General features: G+C 42.0%; 1 protein-coding gene and 1 pseudogene across 1 annotated transcript in view; one reads left to right on the top strand and one right to left on the bottom strand.

The window, feature by feature from the left end:
• LOC112248043 (multidrug resistance-associated protein 1-like) overlaps positions 1–7,252 on the top strand; it is a 71,434-nt gene extending 64,182 nt beyond the window's left edge. The window contains exons 25-31 of the mRNA XM_042316049.1: positions 1,664–1,790; positions 1,885–1,986; positions 3,271–3,417; positions 4,313–4,471; positions 5,177–5,343; positions 5,646–5,840; positions 6,776–7,252. Coding sequence (XP_042171983.1) covers positions 1,664–1,790; positions 1,885–1,986; positions 3,271–3,417; positions 4,313–4,471; positions 5,177–5,343; positions 5,646–5,840; positions 6,776–6,884 — 1,006 coding nt within the window. The 3' untranslated portion in view covers positions 6,885–7,252. The remainder of the gene's footprint in view (positions 1–1,663; positions 1,791–1,884; positions 1,987–3,270; positions 3,418–4,312; positions 4,472–5,176; positions 5,344–5,645; positions 5,841–6,775) is intronic.
• Positions 7,253–10,902: 3,650 nt separating this feature from the next.
• Positions 10,903–12,042, bottom strand: LOC112248033 (annotated as a pseudogene).
• Positions 12,043–19,820: the final 7,778 nt, after the last annotated feature.

Here is a 19,820-nt window from a genome sequence, read left to right as displayed (position 1 = left end):
TAACTAACCACAGTATCTAATTAACCACAGTACTGTAATCTGGTGTGGTGTATTATCTAACTAACTACAGTTGTCACTGTAATCTGGTGTGGTGTATTATCTAACTAACTGCAGTAGTCACTGTAATCTGGTGTGGTGTATTATCTAATTAACTGCAGTAGTCACTGTAATCTGGTGTGGTGTATTAGCTAACTAACTGCAGTACTGTAATCTGGTGTGGTATGTATTATCTAACTAACTGCAGTAGTCACTGTAATCTGGTGTGGTGTGTATTATCTAACTAACTACAGCAGTCACTGTAATCTGGTGTGGTGTATTATCTAACTAACTGCAGTAGTCACTGTAATCTGGTGTGGTATGTATTATCTAACTAACTGCAGTAGTCACTGTAATCTGGTGTGGTAACTAGTAAGTAGTCACTGTAATCTGGTGTGGTATGTATTATCTGGTGTCAGTCACTAACTAATCTGGTGTGGTGTATTATCTAACTAACTGCAGTAGTCACTGTAATCTGGTGTGGTGTATTATCTAACTAACTGCAGTAGTCACTGTAATCTGGTGTGGTATGTACCAAGCATCTCAGAGTAGTTAGGCTAATCTAGAACCGTCAAGGGTTCTCCGGCTGTTCCCATAGGAGAACCCTCTGAAGAACCCTTAAAGGTTGCAGGTATAACCCTTTTGGGTTCCATGTAGAAACGTTTTTACAGATGGTTCTACCTGGAACCGAAAGGAGTTCTACCTGGAACCGAAAGGAATTTTACCTGGAACCCAAAAGAGTTCTACCTGGAACCCAAGAGGGTTCTACCTGGAACTCAAAAGAGTTCTACCTGGAACCCAAAAGGCGTTCCTCTATGGGGACAGACGAATAACCCTTTTGGATTCCTGTTTTCTATGAGAGTAGGGATCAATTCCCTTCCTGTCCAGGGAATCCTGTTTTCTATGAGAGTAGGGTTCAGTTCCCTTCCTGTCCATGGAATCCTGTTTTCTATGAGGGTAGGGGTCAATTCCCTTCCTGTCCATGGAATCCTGTTTTCTATGAGAGTAGGGATCAGTTCCCTTCCTGTCCATGGAATCCTGTTTTCTATGAGGGTAGGGGTCAATTCCCTTCCTGTCCATGGAATCCTGTTTTCTATGAGGGTAGGGGTCAGTTCCCTTCCTGTCCAGGGAATCCTGTTTTCTATGAGAGTAGGGATCAGTTCCCTTCCTGTCCAGGGAATCCTGTTTTCTATGAGAGTAGGGATCAGTTCCCTTCCTGTCCAGGGAATCCTGTTTTCTATGAGGGTAGGGATCAGTTCCCTTCCTGTCCAGGGAATCCTGTTTTCTATGAGGGTAGGGATCAGTTCCCTTCCTGTCCAGGGAATCCTGTTTTCTATGAGAGTAGGGATCAGTTCCCTTCCTGTCCAGGGAATCCTGTTTTCTATGAGAGTAGGGATCAGTTCCCTTCCTGTCCATGGAATCTTGTTCATTGTGATCCAAATGGAAAAAAATGAATCCTGGATACTACTCTGATACGTTTGATACATAAGGCACCTGAGCTATGACCCCTGTGTCATCTTAACCCCTGACCTCTGACCTGCGCAGTCTGCAGGTGAACCTCGAGTTCCTGGAACATGTTCCTCTCTGATCGCTCTGTCTTCTGTTACATGTGTGTGTGTGTGTCCAGGTGGCTGGCTGTGAACCTAGAGTTCCTGGGGAATCTGTTGGTGCTGGCAGCAGCCACCTTAGCTGTGATGGGCAGAGACACACTGAGCCCTGGTATAGTAGGACTGGCTGTGTCACACTCACTACAGGTACAAACAAACAAACAAACAAACAAACAAACAAACACACACACACACAGACACACACACACAGCAGTAACCTGTGACAACCTGTGATGTGTAGGTGACAGGTATTCTGAGCTGGATCGTGAGGTCCTGGACTGATGTAGAGAACAACATTGTGTCCGTGGAGAGAGTTAAGGAGTACGCTGACACACCAAAGGAGGTGAGTGGCTGTAAAACTATACTATCCTACCCTCAAAGAGAGGATCTAGTTTACTGGTCAGGTGTAAACTATACTATCCTACCCCTCAAAGAGAGGATCTAGTTCACTGGTCAGGTGTAAACTATACTATCCTACCCTCATATAAAGGAGATACTTTACTGGTCAGGTGTAAACTATACTATCCTACCCCTCACAGAGAGGATCTAGTTTACTGGTCAGGTGTAAACTATACTATCCTACCCCTCAAAGAGAGGATCTAGTTTACTGGTCAGGTCTAGTTTACTGGTCAGGTGTAAACTATACTATCCTACCCCTCAAAGAGAGGATCTAGTTCACTGGTCAGGTGTAAACTATACTATCCTACCCTCAAAGAGAGGATCTAGTTTACTGGTCAGGTGTAAACTATACTATCCTACCCCTCATAGAGAGGATCTATTTTACTGGTCAGGTGTAAACTATACTATCCTACCCCTCACAGAGAGGATCTAGTTTACTGGTCAGGTGTAAATTATACTATCCTACCCCTCAAAGAGAGGATCTAGTTCACTGGTCAGGTGTAAACTATACTATCCTACCCCTCACAGAGAGGATCTATTTCACTGGTCAGGTGTAAACTATTACTATCCTACCCTCATAGAGAGGATCTAGTTCACTGGTCAGGTGAAAACTATCCTACCCCTCACAGAGAGGATCTAGTTCACTGGTCAGGTGAAAACTATACTATCCTACCCTCATAGAGAGGATCTAGTTTACTCGTCAGGTGCCACTTGAAAATGTGATCTTCTAAAGAATGAAATATTATTTATCTCAATGGGACAGTCGTAGTTTAAAAATAGTTTTAATGAATGAAAATGTGTGTTTATTTCTAGACATAATCTCACTGTTCTGTGCTCTCATTAACTGCCTGTGTTTCTGATGTGGTTAATGTTTTTAAATTAATTACAGCACCTTCTGTTGCCTTGTTGCTGAGGTCTTGATGGGAGATGACATCACAGAGATCCAGTGTTCTAATATGTAATTCTATGGATGCCATCACAGAGATCCAGTGTTCTAATATGTAATTCTATGGATACCATCACAGAGATCCAGTGTTCTAATATGTAATTCTATGGATACCATCACAGAGATCCAGTGTTCTAATATGTAATTCTATGGATGCCATCACAGAGATCCAGTGTTCTAATATGTAATTCTATGGATACCATCTCAGAGATCCAGTGTTCTAATATGTAATTCTATGGATGCCATCACCTGTCCCCCTCCTCTCCCTCCTCCCCTGCCCAGGCTCCATGGACCATAGAAGGCAGCATGCTCCCGCTGGCCTGGCCCACCCACGGTACCATAGAACTGGAGGAATACGGACTGCAGTACCGTAAAGGACTGGACTGGGCCCTGAAAGGAATTTCCCTCAGCATTCAGGAGAAAGAGAAGGTCGGGGGTAGACATACTGTATTATAGGGAGATAATGGAGGATATAGGACTGGACAGGAGAGAGATAAGGTAGGAGATAGAGATACTGTGTTATAGGGAGATAATGGAGTAATGAGGTCGTTAGGAGGATATGGGTATAGGACTGGACAGGAGAGAGATAAGGTAGGAGATAGAGATACTGTGTTATAGGGAGATAATGGAGTAATGAGGTTGTTAGGATGATATGGGTATAGGACTGGACAGGAGAGAGATAAGGTAGGAGATAGAGATACTGGTTTACCAGAGCACCCTATTCCCTACATAGTGCACTACTTTAGACCCTATTCCCTACATAGTGCACTACTTTAGACCCTATTCCCTATGTAGTGCACTACTTTAGACCCTATTCCCTACATAGTGCACTACTTTAGACCAGGTCCTTTGGGAAGCGTCCTCTGTTTTATGGTGTTATAGTGAGATAATGTTAAGATTCATTCTTTCTAAACTCTCTCTCCTCCCCTCCCTCCCACTCTCTCCTCCCTCCTCTCCCACTCTCTCCTCCCCTCCCTCCCACTCTCTCCTCCTCTATCCTCCTCCTCCCTCCTGTCCCACTCTCCTCCCCTCCCTCCTCCTCTATCCTCCTCTCCCACTCCTCTCCCCCTCCCACTCTCTATCCTCCCTCCTCTCCCACTCTCTCCTCCCCCCCACCCTCCTCCTCCTCTATCCTCCTCTCCCACTCTCTACCCCCCCCCACTCCCCTCCTCTATCCTCCCCACTCTCTCCTCCCCTCCCTCCTCCTCTATCCTCCTCTCCCACTCTCTACTCCCCTCCCACTCCTTCTCTCCTCCTCCTCTCTCTCTCTGCCTTCTCCCTCCTCTCTCTCTCCCTCTCCCTCCCCCTCCCCTCCTCTCTCCAGGTTGGGATAGTGGGCAGGACTGGAGCAGGGAAGTCGTCTCTGGCATTGGGAATATTCCGGATTCTGGAAGCAGCGAAGGGAGAGATCTATATAGACGGGATAAACATCGCCCAGATCGGACTGCACGAGCTACGCTCCAGGATCACCATCATACCACAGGTAACACACACACACACATACAATAAAACACACACACACCACAGGTAACACACACATACAATAAACACACACACACCACAGGTAACACACACACACATATAATAAACACACACACACACACACACCACAGGTAACACACACACACATATAATAAACACACACACACACACCACAGGTAACACACACACACACATATAATAAACACACACACACACACCACAGGTAACACACACACACACATATAATAAACACACACACACACACACACAGGTAACACACACACACATACAATAAACACACACACACACACCACAGGTAACACACACACACATATATAATAAACACACACACACACACACACCACAGGTAACACACACACACATATAATAAACACACACACACACACACACACAGGTAACACACACACACATATAATAAACACACACACACACACCACAGGTAACACACACACACATATAATAAACACACACACACACACCACAGGTAACACACACACACATATAATAAACACACACACACACACACCACAGGTAAAAATAGAGGTAATTATGGTATGCACTTTCTGCAGGCCTCTGAGATATCCTCTAACATAGAGGTAATTATGGTATGCATGGCAATGTTCCTCATGGCAATGTTCTCTCTCCCCCCCCTCTCTCTCTTCCTCTCCCTCCCTCCCTCCTCCAGGACCCAGTGCTGTTCTCTGGGTCTCTGAGGATGAATCTGGACCCCTTCGATGGCTACTCTGATGAGGAGGTGTGGAGAGCCCTGGAGCTCTCCCATCTCAAGAGCTTTGTGTCTTGCCTGCCGGACAAACTCAACCACGAGTGTTCAGAGGGAGGAGAGAACCTCAGGTACACATGTAATGTAACTTTTTATAGACTCTATGTAACTCTATGTAACTTTTTTTATACTCCCCCCTCCCCCCCGATTCCTCCTTGTGATGTCATCTGGTCCTCTCTCTCTCATCCCTCTCATCTTCACTTTCTCCTCTCTATCTCATCTCTCTCTCTCTTCCCTCGCTTCTTCCCTCCTTCCTTCCCTCTCTCCTTTCTTTGTATCTCTCTCTCTCCCCTCTCTCTCTCTCTCCCTCTCTCTCTCATTAACATAATCTCTCTCTCTCTCTCTCTCTCCCATTAACATAATCTCTCTCCAGTCTGGGTCAGCGCCAGCTGGTGTGTCTGGCCCGAGCCCTCCTGAGGAAGACGAAGATCTTGGTTCTGGATGAGGCCACAGCTGCTGTGGACCTGGAGACAGACAACCTGATCCAGTCCACCATCAGAACCCAGTTTGATGACTGCACTGTCCTGACCATCGCACACAGACTCAATACTATCATGGACTACACCAGGTAATATATAGACTAACTCAGTACTATCATGGACTACACCAGGTAATATATAGACTGACTCAGTACTATCATGGACTAAACCAGGTAATTTATATACACTTCCATTGTATAAAACATTCGGAACAACTTCCTAATTTTGAGTTGCACCCCCGTTTGCCATCAGAACAGCCTCAATTCGTCAGGGCGTGGACTCCACAAGGTGTTGAAAGTGTTCCACAGGGATGCTGGCCCATGTTGACTCTACAAGGTGTTGAAAGTGTTCCACAGGGATGCTGGCCCATGTTGACTCTACAAGGTGTTGAAAGTGTTCCACAGGGATGCTGGCCCATGTTGACTCTACAAGGTGTTGAAAGTGTTCCACAGGGATGCTGGCCCATGTTGACTCTACAAGGTGTTGAAAGTGTTCCACAGGGATGCTGGCCCATGTTGACTCTACAAGGTGTTGAAAGGGTTCCACAGGGATGCTGGCCCATGTTGACTCTACAATAATTTTGCTCGCCCAATTTTTCAGTTTTTGATTTGTTAAACAAGTTTGAAATATCCAACAAATGTCGTTCCACTTCATGATTGTGCCCCACTTGTTGTTGATTCTTCACAAAAAAATACAGTTTTATATCTTTATGTTTGAAGCCTGAAATGTGGCAAAAGGTCGCAAAGTTAAAGGGGGCCAAATACTTTCGCAAGGCACAGTATATATATATATATATATATATATATATATATATATATATATATATATATATATATATATATATATATATATATGAACACACATCAGAGTGAATGGTCTCTCTCTCTACTTCGCTCTCCCTCTCCCTCTCTCTCTTCTTCCCTCTCCCTCTCTCCCCTCTATCTTTCCCTCACTCTCTCTCTCCCTTCCTCCCTCTACTTCTCTCTCTCCCTCAACCTCTCTCTCCCCCTCTCCCTCTCTGCAGGGTGATAGTGATGGACCGAGGTCTGATCACAGAGATGGACTCTCCCTCCAACCTCATCTCAGAGAGAGGTCAGTTCTACCTGATGTGTAGGGAGGCTGGCCTGGTCTGAGCCCTCCCCAGCCAGGAGGCTCCTGAATCGGGTAAACTCAGCCACGTCACCACCTCCCAGATCAAGGGGCCAGATCAAACGGCCAGGGGCACCAAGGCAGTGAATACTCTACTAAAGACAAAGAGCTACAGAAATAAAAACCCCTTTCAACTCCTTTCATTTGAAAACAAATGTTGTGAAAGGATATGAGGAGCAAAGCTGGAAGACAGAAGAGGGATGAGAATGACGTAGGGCTGATGTGGGGATCGGATGATGTTTGAGGCTGTCTGTTTGCATCCCAAAAGGCAGCCGAATTATGGGCCCTGGTCAAAAGTAGTGCACTGTGTAGGGAATAGGGTGCCATGGCCCTGGTCAAAAGTAGTGCACTAAATAAGGAATAGGGTGCCAAGGCCCTGGTCAAAAGTAGTGCACTGTGTAGGGAATAGGGTGCCATGGCTCTGGTTAAAAGTAGTGCACTAAATAAGGAATAGGGTGCCAAGGTCCTGGTCAAAAGTAGTGCAATAAATAGGGAATAGGGTGCCATGGCTCTGGTCAAAAGTAGTGCACTAAATAGGGAATAGGGTGCCAAGGCCCTGGTTAAAAGTAGTGCACTAAATAGGGAATAGGGTGCCAAGGCCCTGGTTAAAAGTAGTGCACTAAATAGGGAATAGGGTGCCATGGCTCTGGTTAAAAGTAGTGCACTAAATAAGGAATAGGGTGCCATTTTGGACACTTCCTTTGTGTAACCCTTCGTTGGACATTAAGCTTTTTTAACTTTGAACTACTGGGACAGGATATGACATCATAGGACGCTGCTGACCACTCATGGCCTTGTGATGATGCAGTATCATGTGATGGATGCACGAGGAGAAGAGGAGGAGAGGATGGAGGGATGAATGAATGTGGTGCTTGATAAACAGATTCTCAGCCAGGAAGCAACTTATCAGCAACACACATGTGCACATATACAACATGCAACACACACTAAACTCAACACACACACAAAACGCAACACACACACACACAAAAAGCTAAACGCAACACACACACAAAACAACATGCAACTGTCATGACGTTGGCCTGGGGGTAGGTTTATGACAGTCATAAATACCTCTACCCTACTGATGTTACATTTGCAAACCCCTTGGTTAACATAGAGATTCTGGGAACATCAGAAGGTGGGGGGAATGAACTATATTCTGGTAATCCGACCAATTGAACATATGCGGTGGTACTTAATGAATATGATGTCAGTTCGGTTGTCATCTGAGACATTCACATCAATGATAAGATGACATAAACTCTACAGTGGAAAGTCTACACATCAGAGTTAACGGATTCACATGGAATTGTTGTTCAATTTAAATGTTTGAATATGAAATGATTTGTGACGGGATGAAATGTGATTTTAGCTTCTAAAATGTGAGATTTGGGTTTTCATAAGGTAGGGCTCAGCTCAATCAGTGGCCCGCCCTGTGAAGGGACATGGGCTATAAAAAATTTCAAACACGCCCTCCTCTCCCTTCCAAAATAAAGCCTTGACGACAATATAACCTCCTGTTCCGAGGACTTGAGGACGACGGTCCGATGTCAGAATGGTTCAGATAATAACTACAGAACGAAGCCAACATCAGCGTGAGCTTTGGTTGCGAATGGTATGAACTTTGAACTCTTATTCACTACAGAAGTGATGCCTCCTAGCCGTTGAGTTACCAACAGCAGCTGCAAACGAGGGTTAGGAAGGAACAGACAGAGTATCCCGTCTATCACACAACGACGTTACTACAACGTATCCAATTGACCACCAGAGACATTCTTCAAAGGACAAAGGACTCGGTTTGACAACATGGCCTTCCATCTACCACCAACCTACTGAAGCGCAGCTCAGAGTAAATATTTATCGCATTTTCCTTTTCCAAATTTAGAATGCATAAGATACTGTACGATAGCACAGCTTCGCCTTTGTTCCTCAGTCTTCCCGCTCTTTCACTCAAACCCAGCCCCTTTTCTTTTGTGTAACAAGCTGTCATATCTGTTCAACCCGCTAGGGACGTTTTCCTTTATGACGTAATTTGTAATCAAGTTATGATTAATTATGTGTATGTGTAATTCTGTGTGATTAGTTAGGTATTGAGTAAATAAATAATTAAACCCCATTTTGTATTGCTGATTCATCTTGTTAGCCAGGGTTCGTGAAGATAGCCAAGAATTTATAACTTTCAGATGAGACTGAATTAAGGTGACGATTAATATTGACTGCTATTGATGTAAAATATTACTAGGTCTTTAAGAGTTTATTCGGAAGATAACAGCTCTATAAATATTATTTTGTGGTGCCCCGACTCTCTAGTTAATTACATTTACATGATTAGCTCAATCAGGTAATATTAATTACGGAGAAATTATTTTATGGAATAGCATGTCATATCACTTAATCCGGAATAGCCAAAGACATGACACAACACACAACACATATAATACTGCCTGGATTACACCACATAATACTGCCTGGATTACACCACATAATACTGCCTGGATTACAACACATAGTACTGCCTGGATTACACCACATAGTACTGCCTGGATTACACCATATAATACTGCCTGGATTACACCATATAATACTGCCTGGATTACACCACATACTACTGCCTGGATTACACCACATAATACTGCCTGGACTAGACCACATAACACAGGGAGGCTGTATCAACGTGACCTGATGTGTGTCGGCGTCTTCATACCTCTCTTTGTTTTTCTCCATCACTCTCCATCTCTTTCTCCTCTTCAGTCAGGAGTGCTGTTCCATCTGTGGCCACAAGGTGGAGGGAGAGGATCATGTAGAAACACATTTTTATTTAATTTTTTATTTTACCTTTATTTTACTAGGCAAGTCAGTTAAGAACAAATTCTTATTTTCAATGACGGCCTAGGAACAGTGGGTTAACTGCCTGTTCAGGGGCAGAATGACAGATTTGTCAGCTCGGGGATTCGAACTTGCAACCTTTCGGTTACTAGTCCAACGCTCTAACCACTAGGCCACCCTGCCGCCCCTGGATGCAGCTCCAACCAGCGCCGTTAAACCACACACATCTTCAACACAAAGCTGATTTTACCATTTAAATCCCTGTAAATCCACTCCACAGTGGCCTATCAACTTGAAACTTGTCATCCCTATCATGGACGTCTCTAAGATGAACCACACTGAATGTTGTACTGATATCTCTAAAAAAAACAAGGAAACTATTAACAAATCATGATTTGCATATGTAGAACTAATGTTCAAAACCATTTGGAACCATCTTCTCCTTTATGAGCCATACATCAGATTCACTTCAGATTTTTAGTATTTAATGGTTTTGAGAAAAAATTGTTGCTATGTTAAATATGCCTCACTGTACATATAGATGCATGTTAGCACACATGCTACTGCTAAAACATACTTCAAACATCTACTCATGAACCATAGATCAGATTGACTCTAGATTTGGTATATAGACTCAATGAATTAGCCTCTAAAGAATTAGAGAATGATTACTTGGTTTATAGACTTGGTAGACTGGTATATAAATGTGGTATATAGACTTGGTAGACTGGTATATAGACTTGTTAGACTGGTATATAGATTTGGTATATAGACTTGGTAGACTGGTATATAGACTTGGTAGACTGGTATATAGATTTGGTGTATAGAGTTGGTATATAGACTCAATGAATTAGCCTCTAAAGAATTAGAGAATGACTACTTGTTGCATTCATTGGTGTATAGAGTTGGTATATAGACTCAATGAATTAGCCTCTAAAGAATTAGAGAATGATTACTTGTTGCATTCATTGTCGGCCACTAGATGAAATGGTCTTATGTAGTTGACTTGCAAATCCAATCAGCCTTTTCCACATTGATTTAATGTCATCACATGTTTTGGGTTGAAGTGAAGAGGAAACTACATTGATCACAACAAGGGAAAGAGGAAAATGTCAAAATACAATGACAAAATAACATAAACATCAATGTTTGAAAAATAAACAACAAAATACGTGTATTTTGAAGTGTATTTAATTAAAATGCATGTAGTTTGTATTTTAAAATACAGAAGTATTTTAGCCAATAGCAGACCCCAACAGCAACAACCCTCTCAGTAATGGTAACAGAAACAGTTGACTTCCTATGTGATACAGGATGTTGTTGTTTATCTGCCTTTAGTTTAATGCACTGAAGTCACTCTGGATAAGAGTGTCTGATAAATGACTAAATGTATTAGTGAAAATGAACATACCATAATGAACAGCAATATGCTGGGGTAATAAACTAAAAAGTTCCCCCCTTCAGGGTCCCCAGGACCAGGACTAAAGGACACTGATCTACAGTATGGTACAGTAGCTTTCCCAGAAGCCTGGTTACAGTATGGTACAGTAGCTTTCCCAGAAGCCTGGTTACAGTATGGTACAGTAGCTTTCCCAGAAGCCTGGTTACAGTATGGTACAGTAGCTTTCCCAGAAGCCTGGTTACAGTATGGTACAGTAGCTTTCCCAGAAGCCTGGTGCAGCTCTGGGTGGAGCGCTGGGTGGAGCTCTGGGTGGAGCTCTGGATCCACCGTCCATATCAATCCTGGTATCCCCAGACTCCCTGGGGCGATGCCCTGATCAATAATTACATTTTGCTCATGGGCGGAATAGCCCGCCTGTTCCAGGAAGTTACTCAATGGATGGCCACATATGATCATGAGCAACCCCCTGCTGATGCGATAGGTGTTGACCGGGTTGAAGTTCCTCAGGTCTTCGTGTTGGGTCACATAGACCTTATCTACTATCCTGTCTGAACGCATACTGATGATGAGGCGGTCCATGTTGCTGGTATCTATGTCACCAGTGTTGTCCTCACTGACGTACTCAGGCATGGAATCAGATGCTGTGAGGTGGAGGTTGCCCACCTCATAGAATGGGCCACCATAAGGAAGCAGCCTCTTGCATACGTTGTTTTCACAATCAAGTCTGTTCTTGAAGCGATGGAAACCAAAGTCTCCCTCTTCGGGGTCGTAATTTGCAACCATCTGGTTGTCATTTTTGAAGACGATGTAATCGTTGGCGAACCAGAAAAGGAGCTTGAGTCCGTGCCTGGGGAGGGACGACCAAACAAAGAATTTCTAAGCTCCTCCATATTGTTCAATGTTTGAACCATGGTACCCCTGGGGGAGGGAGAGAGAGATGAATAGAGAGAGTGAGAGAGAGAGAGAGAGAGAGAGAGAGAGAGAGAGAGAGAGAGAGAGGGGGGAGAAAACAGACATAATTAAACAATAATCATAGTGATAGACTTAAAACCTCTTGAAACTCTGGGGGCGGTATTTCATTTTTGGATAAAAAATGTTCCTGTTTTAAACGGGATATTTTGTCACGACAAGATGCTCGACTGCATATAAGATGATGCATATAATTGACAGCTTTGGATAGAAAACACTAACGTTTCCAAAACTGCAAAGATATTGTCTGTGAGTGCAACAGAACTGATGTTACAGGCGAAACCCAGATAAAAATCCAATCAGGAAGTGCCCCATATTTTGAAAGCGCTGCATGCCAATGACTCCTCTACAGCATTGTGACGTATTTTTACGCATTTATGTTGAAGAATACCCGTAGGGGGCTACATTGAGCAAGTGGTCACATGATGCTCCCAGAGAAAATCTCGCATAAAGTACAGAGGTAGCCATTATTCCAATCGCTTCTAATGAGAAACCAATTGTCCTGGTGGATATATTATCCAATAGATATGTGAAAAACACCTTGAGGATTGATTCCAAACAACATTTGCCATATTTCTGTCGATATTATGGAGCTAATTTGGAAAAATGTTCGGAGTTGTAGTGACCGCATTTTCCGGTCGATTTCTCAGCCAAACGTGAAGAACAAACGGAGCTATTTCGCCTACAAAAATAATATTTTTGGAAAAAAGGAACATTTGCTATCTAACTGGGAGTCTCGTGAGTGAAAACATCCGAAGTTCTTCAAAGGTAAATGATTTAATTTGATTGCTTTTCTTATTTTCATGAAAATGTTGCCTGCTGCTAGCAGGGCATAATGCTATGCTAGGTTAAACTCACACAAATGCTTGTCTAGCGTTGGCTGTAAAGCATATTTTGAAAATCTGAGATGACAGTGTGATTAACAAAACGCTAAGCTGTGTCTCAATATATTTCATTTGTGATTTTCATGAAAAGGAACATTTTCTTGGGGTATTTATGTCCGCTGCGTTATGCTAATTAGTTTCAGGCTATGCTTACGCTCCCGGATCCGGGATGGGTAGTATGTTACCTTCCATATACAGTACAAGTCTCTGTTAAGAGGTCTGGACCTTTATGGCACAGGAATGTACTAATGTGGCTGTTCCCAACATCACAACACTGGCAAAAGTGTTACAGGCTGTTTAATGATATTTTTATATTTCGAGGTTGGATGTTAGCATGTAGTGGCAACCAATTGGTGTCACCTCCTTAGTCAGTATGTGTTACACCTGTGCTGGCTTGTCCATCTCATTCATTGGAATTTGCTTCAATTGTGATGGCCCAGGGGATATTTAAGAGTGGCTGGCCCAGGGGATATTTAAGAGCCCAGGTGATATTTAAGAGCGGCTGGCCCAGGTGATATTTAAGAGTGGCTGGCCCAGGTGATATTTAAGAGTGGCTGGCCCAGGTGATATTTATGGCTGGCCCAGGTGATATTTAGAGTGGCTGGCCCAGGTGATATTTAAGAGTGGCTGGCCCAGGTGATATTTAAGAGTGGCTGGCCCAGGTGATATTTAAGAGTGGCTGGCCCAGGTGATATTTAAGAGTGGCTGGCCCAGGTGATATTTAAGAGTGGCTGGCCCAGGTGATATTTAAGAGTGGCTGGCCAAGGTGATATTTAAGAGTTGTCTTGGTAGATGTGGAGGGTTAACTCCTCTAGTTGTCTTGGTAGATGTGGAGGGTTAACTCCTTTAGTTGTCTTGATAGATGTGGAGGGTTAACTCCTTTAGTTGTCTTGATAGATGTGGAGTGTTAACTCCTCTAGTTGTCTTGGTAGATGTGGAGGGTTAACTCCTCTAGTTGTCTGATAGATGTGGAGGGTTAACACCTCCAGTTGTCTGATAGATGTGGAGGGTTAACTCCTTTAGTTGTCTTGGTAGATGTGGAGGGTTAACTCCTTTAGTTGTCTTGATAGATGTGGAGGGTTAACACCTCTAGTTGTCTGATAGATGTGGAGGGTTAACACCTCTAGTTGTCTTGAGAGATGTGGAGGGTTAACTCCTTTAGTTGTCTTGGTAGATGTGGAGGGTTAACTCCTCCAGTTTTCTTGGTAGATGTGGAGGGTTAACTCCTTTAGTTGTCTTGGTAGATGTGGAGGGTTAACTCCTTTAGTTGTCTTGGTAGATGTGGAGGGTTAACACCTTTAGTTGTCTTCAGAGATGTGGAGGGTTAACTCCTCTAGGTGTCTTGGTAGATGTTAAGGGTTAACTCCTCTAGTTGTCTTGGTAGATGTGGAGGGTTAACTCCTCTAGTTGTCTTGATAGATGTGGAGGGTTAACTCCTTTAGTTGTCTTGGTAGATGTGGAGGGTTAACTCCTCTAGTTGTCTTGGTAGATGTGGAGTGTTAACTCATTTAGTTGTCTTGATAGATGTGGAGGGTTAACTCCTCTAGTTGTCTTGGTAGATGTGGAGGGTTAACTCCTCTAGTTGTCTTGATAGATGTGGAGGGTTAACTCCTCTAGTTGTCTTGGTAGATGTGGAGGGTTAACTCCTTTAGTTGTCTTGATAGATGTGGAGGGTTAACTCCTTTAGTTGTTTTAGAGATGTGGAGTGTTAACTCCTTTAGTTGTCTTGATAGATGTGGAGGGTTAACACCTTTAGTTGTCTTGATAGATGTGGAGGGTTATCTCCTCTAGTTGTCTTGATAGATGTAGAGGGTTAACTCCTCTAGTTGTCTTGGTAGATGTGGAGGGTTAACTCCTCTAGTGGTCTTGGTAGATGTGGAGGGTTAACTCCTTTAGTTGTCTTGATAGATGTGGAGGGTTAACTCATTTAGTTGTCTTGATAGATGTGGAGGGTTAACTCCTCTAGTTGTCTTGGTAGATGTGGAGGGTTAACTCCTCTAATTGTCTGATAGATGTGGAGGGTTAACACCTCCAGTTGTCTGATAGATGTGGAGGGTTAACTCCTTTAGTTGTCTTGGTAGATGTGGAGGGTTAACACCTCTAGTTGTCTGATAGATGTGGAGGGTTAACTCCTTTTGTTGTCTTGGTAGATGTGGAGGGTTAACTCCTTTAGAGTTGTCTTGATGGATGTGGAGGGTTAACTCCTTCAGTTGTCTTGATGGATGTGGAGGGTTAACTCCTTCAGTTGTCTTGGTAGATGTGGAGGGTTAACTCCTTCAGTTGTCTTGGTAGATGTGGAGGGTTAACTCCTCCAGTTGTCTTGATGGATGTGGAGGGTTAACTCCTTCAGTTGTCTTGGTAGATGTGGAGGGTTAACTCTTCAGTTGTCTTGGTAGATGTGGAGGGTTAACTCCTTCAGTTGTCTTGGTAGATGTGGAGGGTTAACTCCTCCAGTTGTCTTTGTACTTCATGTCTTTAAGTTTGGTTTGTGTTTTCATTTTGTTTGCCTGTTCTTGGTGAATTTAGTGGGTCTCATGGTGGGTGTCTTTTAGGCTCCAGTTGTTGTTGCTAGTCAACGTTCAGTGGACACCATGAGTGTCTTTCAGAACCCCTCCTAAAACCCCAGCCTTGTCGTTTTGGTTGCTGTCAGTGACTCTTTGTTAGTTCCCCCTTCTGTTTCAGTGACATATTTGGTTTTCTTGCTGTGGAACGTGACAATAGGACATCAAAAAGAAAGGAGGACCAAGGCTCTCTTCATATCATTCATGAAAATGCCTTTATTTGTAGGGCCTGTTCAATAGAAACAACGTTTTAGAAATCTGATGAAAGCAAATCCCTGACGAAGGCCATGCAGCCGAAACACGTCGGATTTTTAAAACTTTGTTTCTAATGAACCTACAAATAAAGGCATTTGAATTAATTGTATGAAGTGTGCCTTGGTCCTCCTTTCTTTTTGATGACCAATTCACCCCTTTTACCAAAGAGCCCCTTCTGTCTACCAGAATGTACTATTGTGTACCTCAGTAGCGCTTCCCTGCCTCCTCGTTCTACTAGTGACAATAGGACAGTTGTTATCGTTGGCCTAAAATAACTGTGGTAACCTAGTAACGTGAGCCCTCTTGACGATTATCATGAAACGTCATGAACATGAACAGCCCGGCAGGTTTGAGCACATTTTCACTTCGAAGAATTTGGCAGCACATCCATCAACGGACAATACACTCTCTGTGAGTCCCAAATGCCACCCTATTACCTATATAGTGCCCTTCTTTTGAACAGGACCCAATGGGGAATAGGGTGTGATTTGGGACCACGCCTGGATGAGTCAAGTGTTAGTTTGAAATAGAATCTCCTGAAGGATCCAGGAACATGAAACTTAAAGGGAATAAAATATTTAACTACATGACAATGAATGCCAGGTTTAAATAGTTAAACACAGTATACCTGTTAAAGTTATAAGGTTTAAATAGTTAAACACAGTATACCTGTTAAAGTTATAAGGTTTAAATAGTTAAACACAGTATACCTGTTAAAGTTAAAAGGTTTAAATAGTTACAAAACAGTATACCTGTTAAAGTTATAAGGTTTAAATAGTTACAAAACAGTATACCTGTTAAAGTTAAAAGGTTTAAATAGTTAAACATATACCTGTTAAAGTTCAAAGTGAACCCTGTTAAAGTAAACAGAAGGGAAAATCTATAAAGTTAAAAGGTTTAAATAGTTAAACTGTTAAAGGTTTAAATAGTTAAACATATACCTGTTAAAGTTAAAAGGTTTAAATAGTTAAACATATACCTGTTAAAGTTAAAAGGTTTAAATAGTTAAACATATACCTGTTAAAGTTCAAAGTGAACCGTCGTAAACAGAAGGGAAAATCTGTCTCTTACCGTACCATGTTTTAATGCAGGAAAAATGGGATGATAATGTATATATTTGGATGGAGGGGGGACAGACTTGTTTAGTAAAGACAGACTAGATCTAACTTGTTTAGTAAAGACAGACTAGATCTAACTTGTTTAGTAAAGACAGACTAGATCTAACTTGTTTAGTAAAGACAGACTAGATCTAACTTGTTTAGTAAAGACAGACTAGATCTAACTTGTTTAGTAAAGACAGACTAGATCTAACTTGTTTAGTAAAGACAGACTAGATCTAACTTGTTTAGTTAAAGACAGACTAGATCTAACTTGTTTAGTAAGGACAGACTAGATCTAACTTGTTTAGTAAGGACAGACTAGATCTAACTTGTTTAGTAAAGACAGACCAGATCTAACTTGTTTAGTAAAGACAGACTAGATCTAACTTGTTTAGTAAAGACAGACTAGATCTAACTTGTTTAGTAAAGACAGACTAGATCTAACTTGTTTAGTAAAGACAGACTAGATCTAACTTGTTTAATAAAGACAGACCAGATCTAACTTGTTTAGTAAAGACAGACTAGATCTAACTTGTTAAGTAAAGACAGACTAGATCTAACATGTTTAGTAAGGACAGACTAGATCTAACTTGTTTAGTAAAGACAGACTAGATCTAACTTGTTTAGTAAAGACAGACTAGATCAAACTTGTTTAGTAAAGACAGACTAGATCACCCAAAAGCATCATAAATGTTTTTACGGTACCTGGTGTTTTTAAATAAATGTAATCTCTATTTTTCTGGTGCTCGATGTCCCTGTAGATACGTGTGAGAAGTTGATTTGATGATCAAGTGTCCGTCAGTAACAACCAGTAATTCAGGTTCTGTTATAAACTCCTCTTTTTTTCTAGCCTGTTTTGCATGTTATTTTTGCATGTTACTTTAGTTCCTCCTTTAGCACCTGGTCATAAAGGAGTTACTAGACTGGTCACCAATCAGACCTGTTAGAGGTGATAAAGGAGTTACTAGACTGGTCACCAATCAGACCTGTTAGAGGTGATAAAGGAGTTACTAGATTGGTCACCAATCAGACCTGTTAGAGGTGAGTTACTAGACTGGTCACCAATCAGACCTGTTAGAGGTGATAAAGGAGTTACTAGACTGGACACCAATCAGACCTGTTAGAGGTGATAAAGGAGTTACTAGACTGGACACCAATCAGACCTGTTAGAGGAGTTACTAGACTGGTCACCTATCAGACCTGTTAGAGGTGATAAACAAGATCAAAATATATGATAATCTCAAAATGCAGACATATTGTGTGAACTGGGTCCAACTCCAAACTATGTCCTGGACATGTTTGTAACACCTAAAGAGATTGTGTTCAGATTAGTACAAAAAGAGGTATGGAATAACCAAAGAGTTTAATGGATTCCTTCATGATGTAAATGTCTTCAATAAGATCCTTGCTATAACCTGATTCTGAGGGTTGTTTATAACCTTTTAGGGATAGGGGGCAGCATTTTCACTTTGGATGAATTGCGTGCCCATAGTGAACTGCCTCCTACTCTGTCCCAGATGCTAATATATGCATATTAGTATTACTAATATTGGATAGAAAACACTCTGAAGTTTCTAAAACTGTTTGAATTATGTCTGTGAGTATAACAGAACTCATAGGGCAGGCAAACTTCCAAACAGGAAGTGGAAATTCTGGGGCTGGTTGATTTTCAACTCATTGTCAATAAGATATGGATCTGTTTGCACTTCCTACGCCTTCCACTAGATGTCAACAGTCAGTAGAACGTGGAATGAAGCCTCTAGTGTGATGTGGGGCCGGATGGGAGGGGAATGAGTCACTGGTCTGGCAGAATACCAGTTCCTGGTTATGCGCAGTACTCATTATATCGCCTTGCGTTCCGTTACTCTGTCGACAAAAACAAATGCTCCGGTTGGAACGTTATTGGATATATATGATAATAACATCCTGAAGATTGATTCTCTACTTAGTTTGACCAGTTTATTCGACCTGGAATATAACTTTTTAAAGTTTTCGTCCGAGTTCGCTTGGACCAGCGCCCGCTTTTGGACATGTGAACTAAACGTGCAAAAGTAGCTAATTGGACACGAGTAATGGACATTATCGAACAAAACAACGATTTATTGTGGAACTAGGATTCCTTGCACTGCATTCTGATGAAAGATCATCAAAGGTAAGGGAATATTTATGATGTAATTTCGTATTTCTGTTGACTCCAACATGGCGGAGAAATATATTTACGTCTGAGCGCCGTCTCAGATTATTGCATGGCAGGCTTTTTTCGTAAAGTTTTTTAAAAATCTGACACAGTGGTTGTATTTTTAATTATATGTAAAACATGTATCTTTTGTCAAAGTTTATGAGTATTTCTGTTATCTGACGTAGCTCTCTGTAATTACACCGGATATTTGGAGGCATTTCTGTACATGGCGCCTATGTAAACCAAGATTTGTGGATATAAATATGCATATTATCAAACAAAACATAAATGTATTGTGTAACATGATGTCATATGAGTGTCATCTGTTGAAGATTATCAAAGGTTAGTGATGAATTTTCTCTCTAATTCTGCTTTTGTGACTCATAATTTGGCTGGGAAAAATGGCTGTGTGTTTATTTGGATTTAGTGGTGATCTAACATAAATATATGTTGTGTTTTCGCTGTAAAACATATAAAAAATCGGACACGATGGGTAGATTAACAAGATGTTTATCTTTCATTTGCTGTATTGGACTTGATGTGTGAAAGTTAAATATTTCAAAAAAATATTTTAGAATTTCCCGCACTGCCTTTTCAGCGGAATGTTGGGAGGGGGAGTTCCACTAGTGGAACCTGTGTCCTAGACAGGTGAAAACCTCTTGAGACTAGGCGGCAGTATTTTGATGTTTGGATGAAAAACGTGCCCAAAGTAAACTGCCTATTTCTCAGGCCCAGAAGCTA

This window comes from Oncorhynchus tshawytscha, unplaced genomic scaffold (assembly GCF_018296145.1).
Source record: "Oncorhynchus tshawytscha isolate Ot180627B unplaced genomic scaffold, Otsh_v2.0 Un_contig_2548_pilon_pilon, whole genome shotgun sequence".
In the NCBI taxonomy this organism is placed as follows: Eukaryota; Metazoa; Chordata; class Actinopteri; order Salmoniformes; family Salmonidae; genus Oncorhynchus; species Oncorhynchus tshawytscha.
This window is presented reverse-complemented; position numbering and strand designations above follow the sequence as displayed.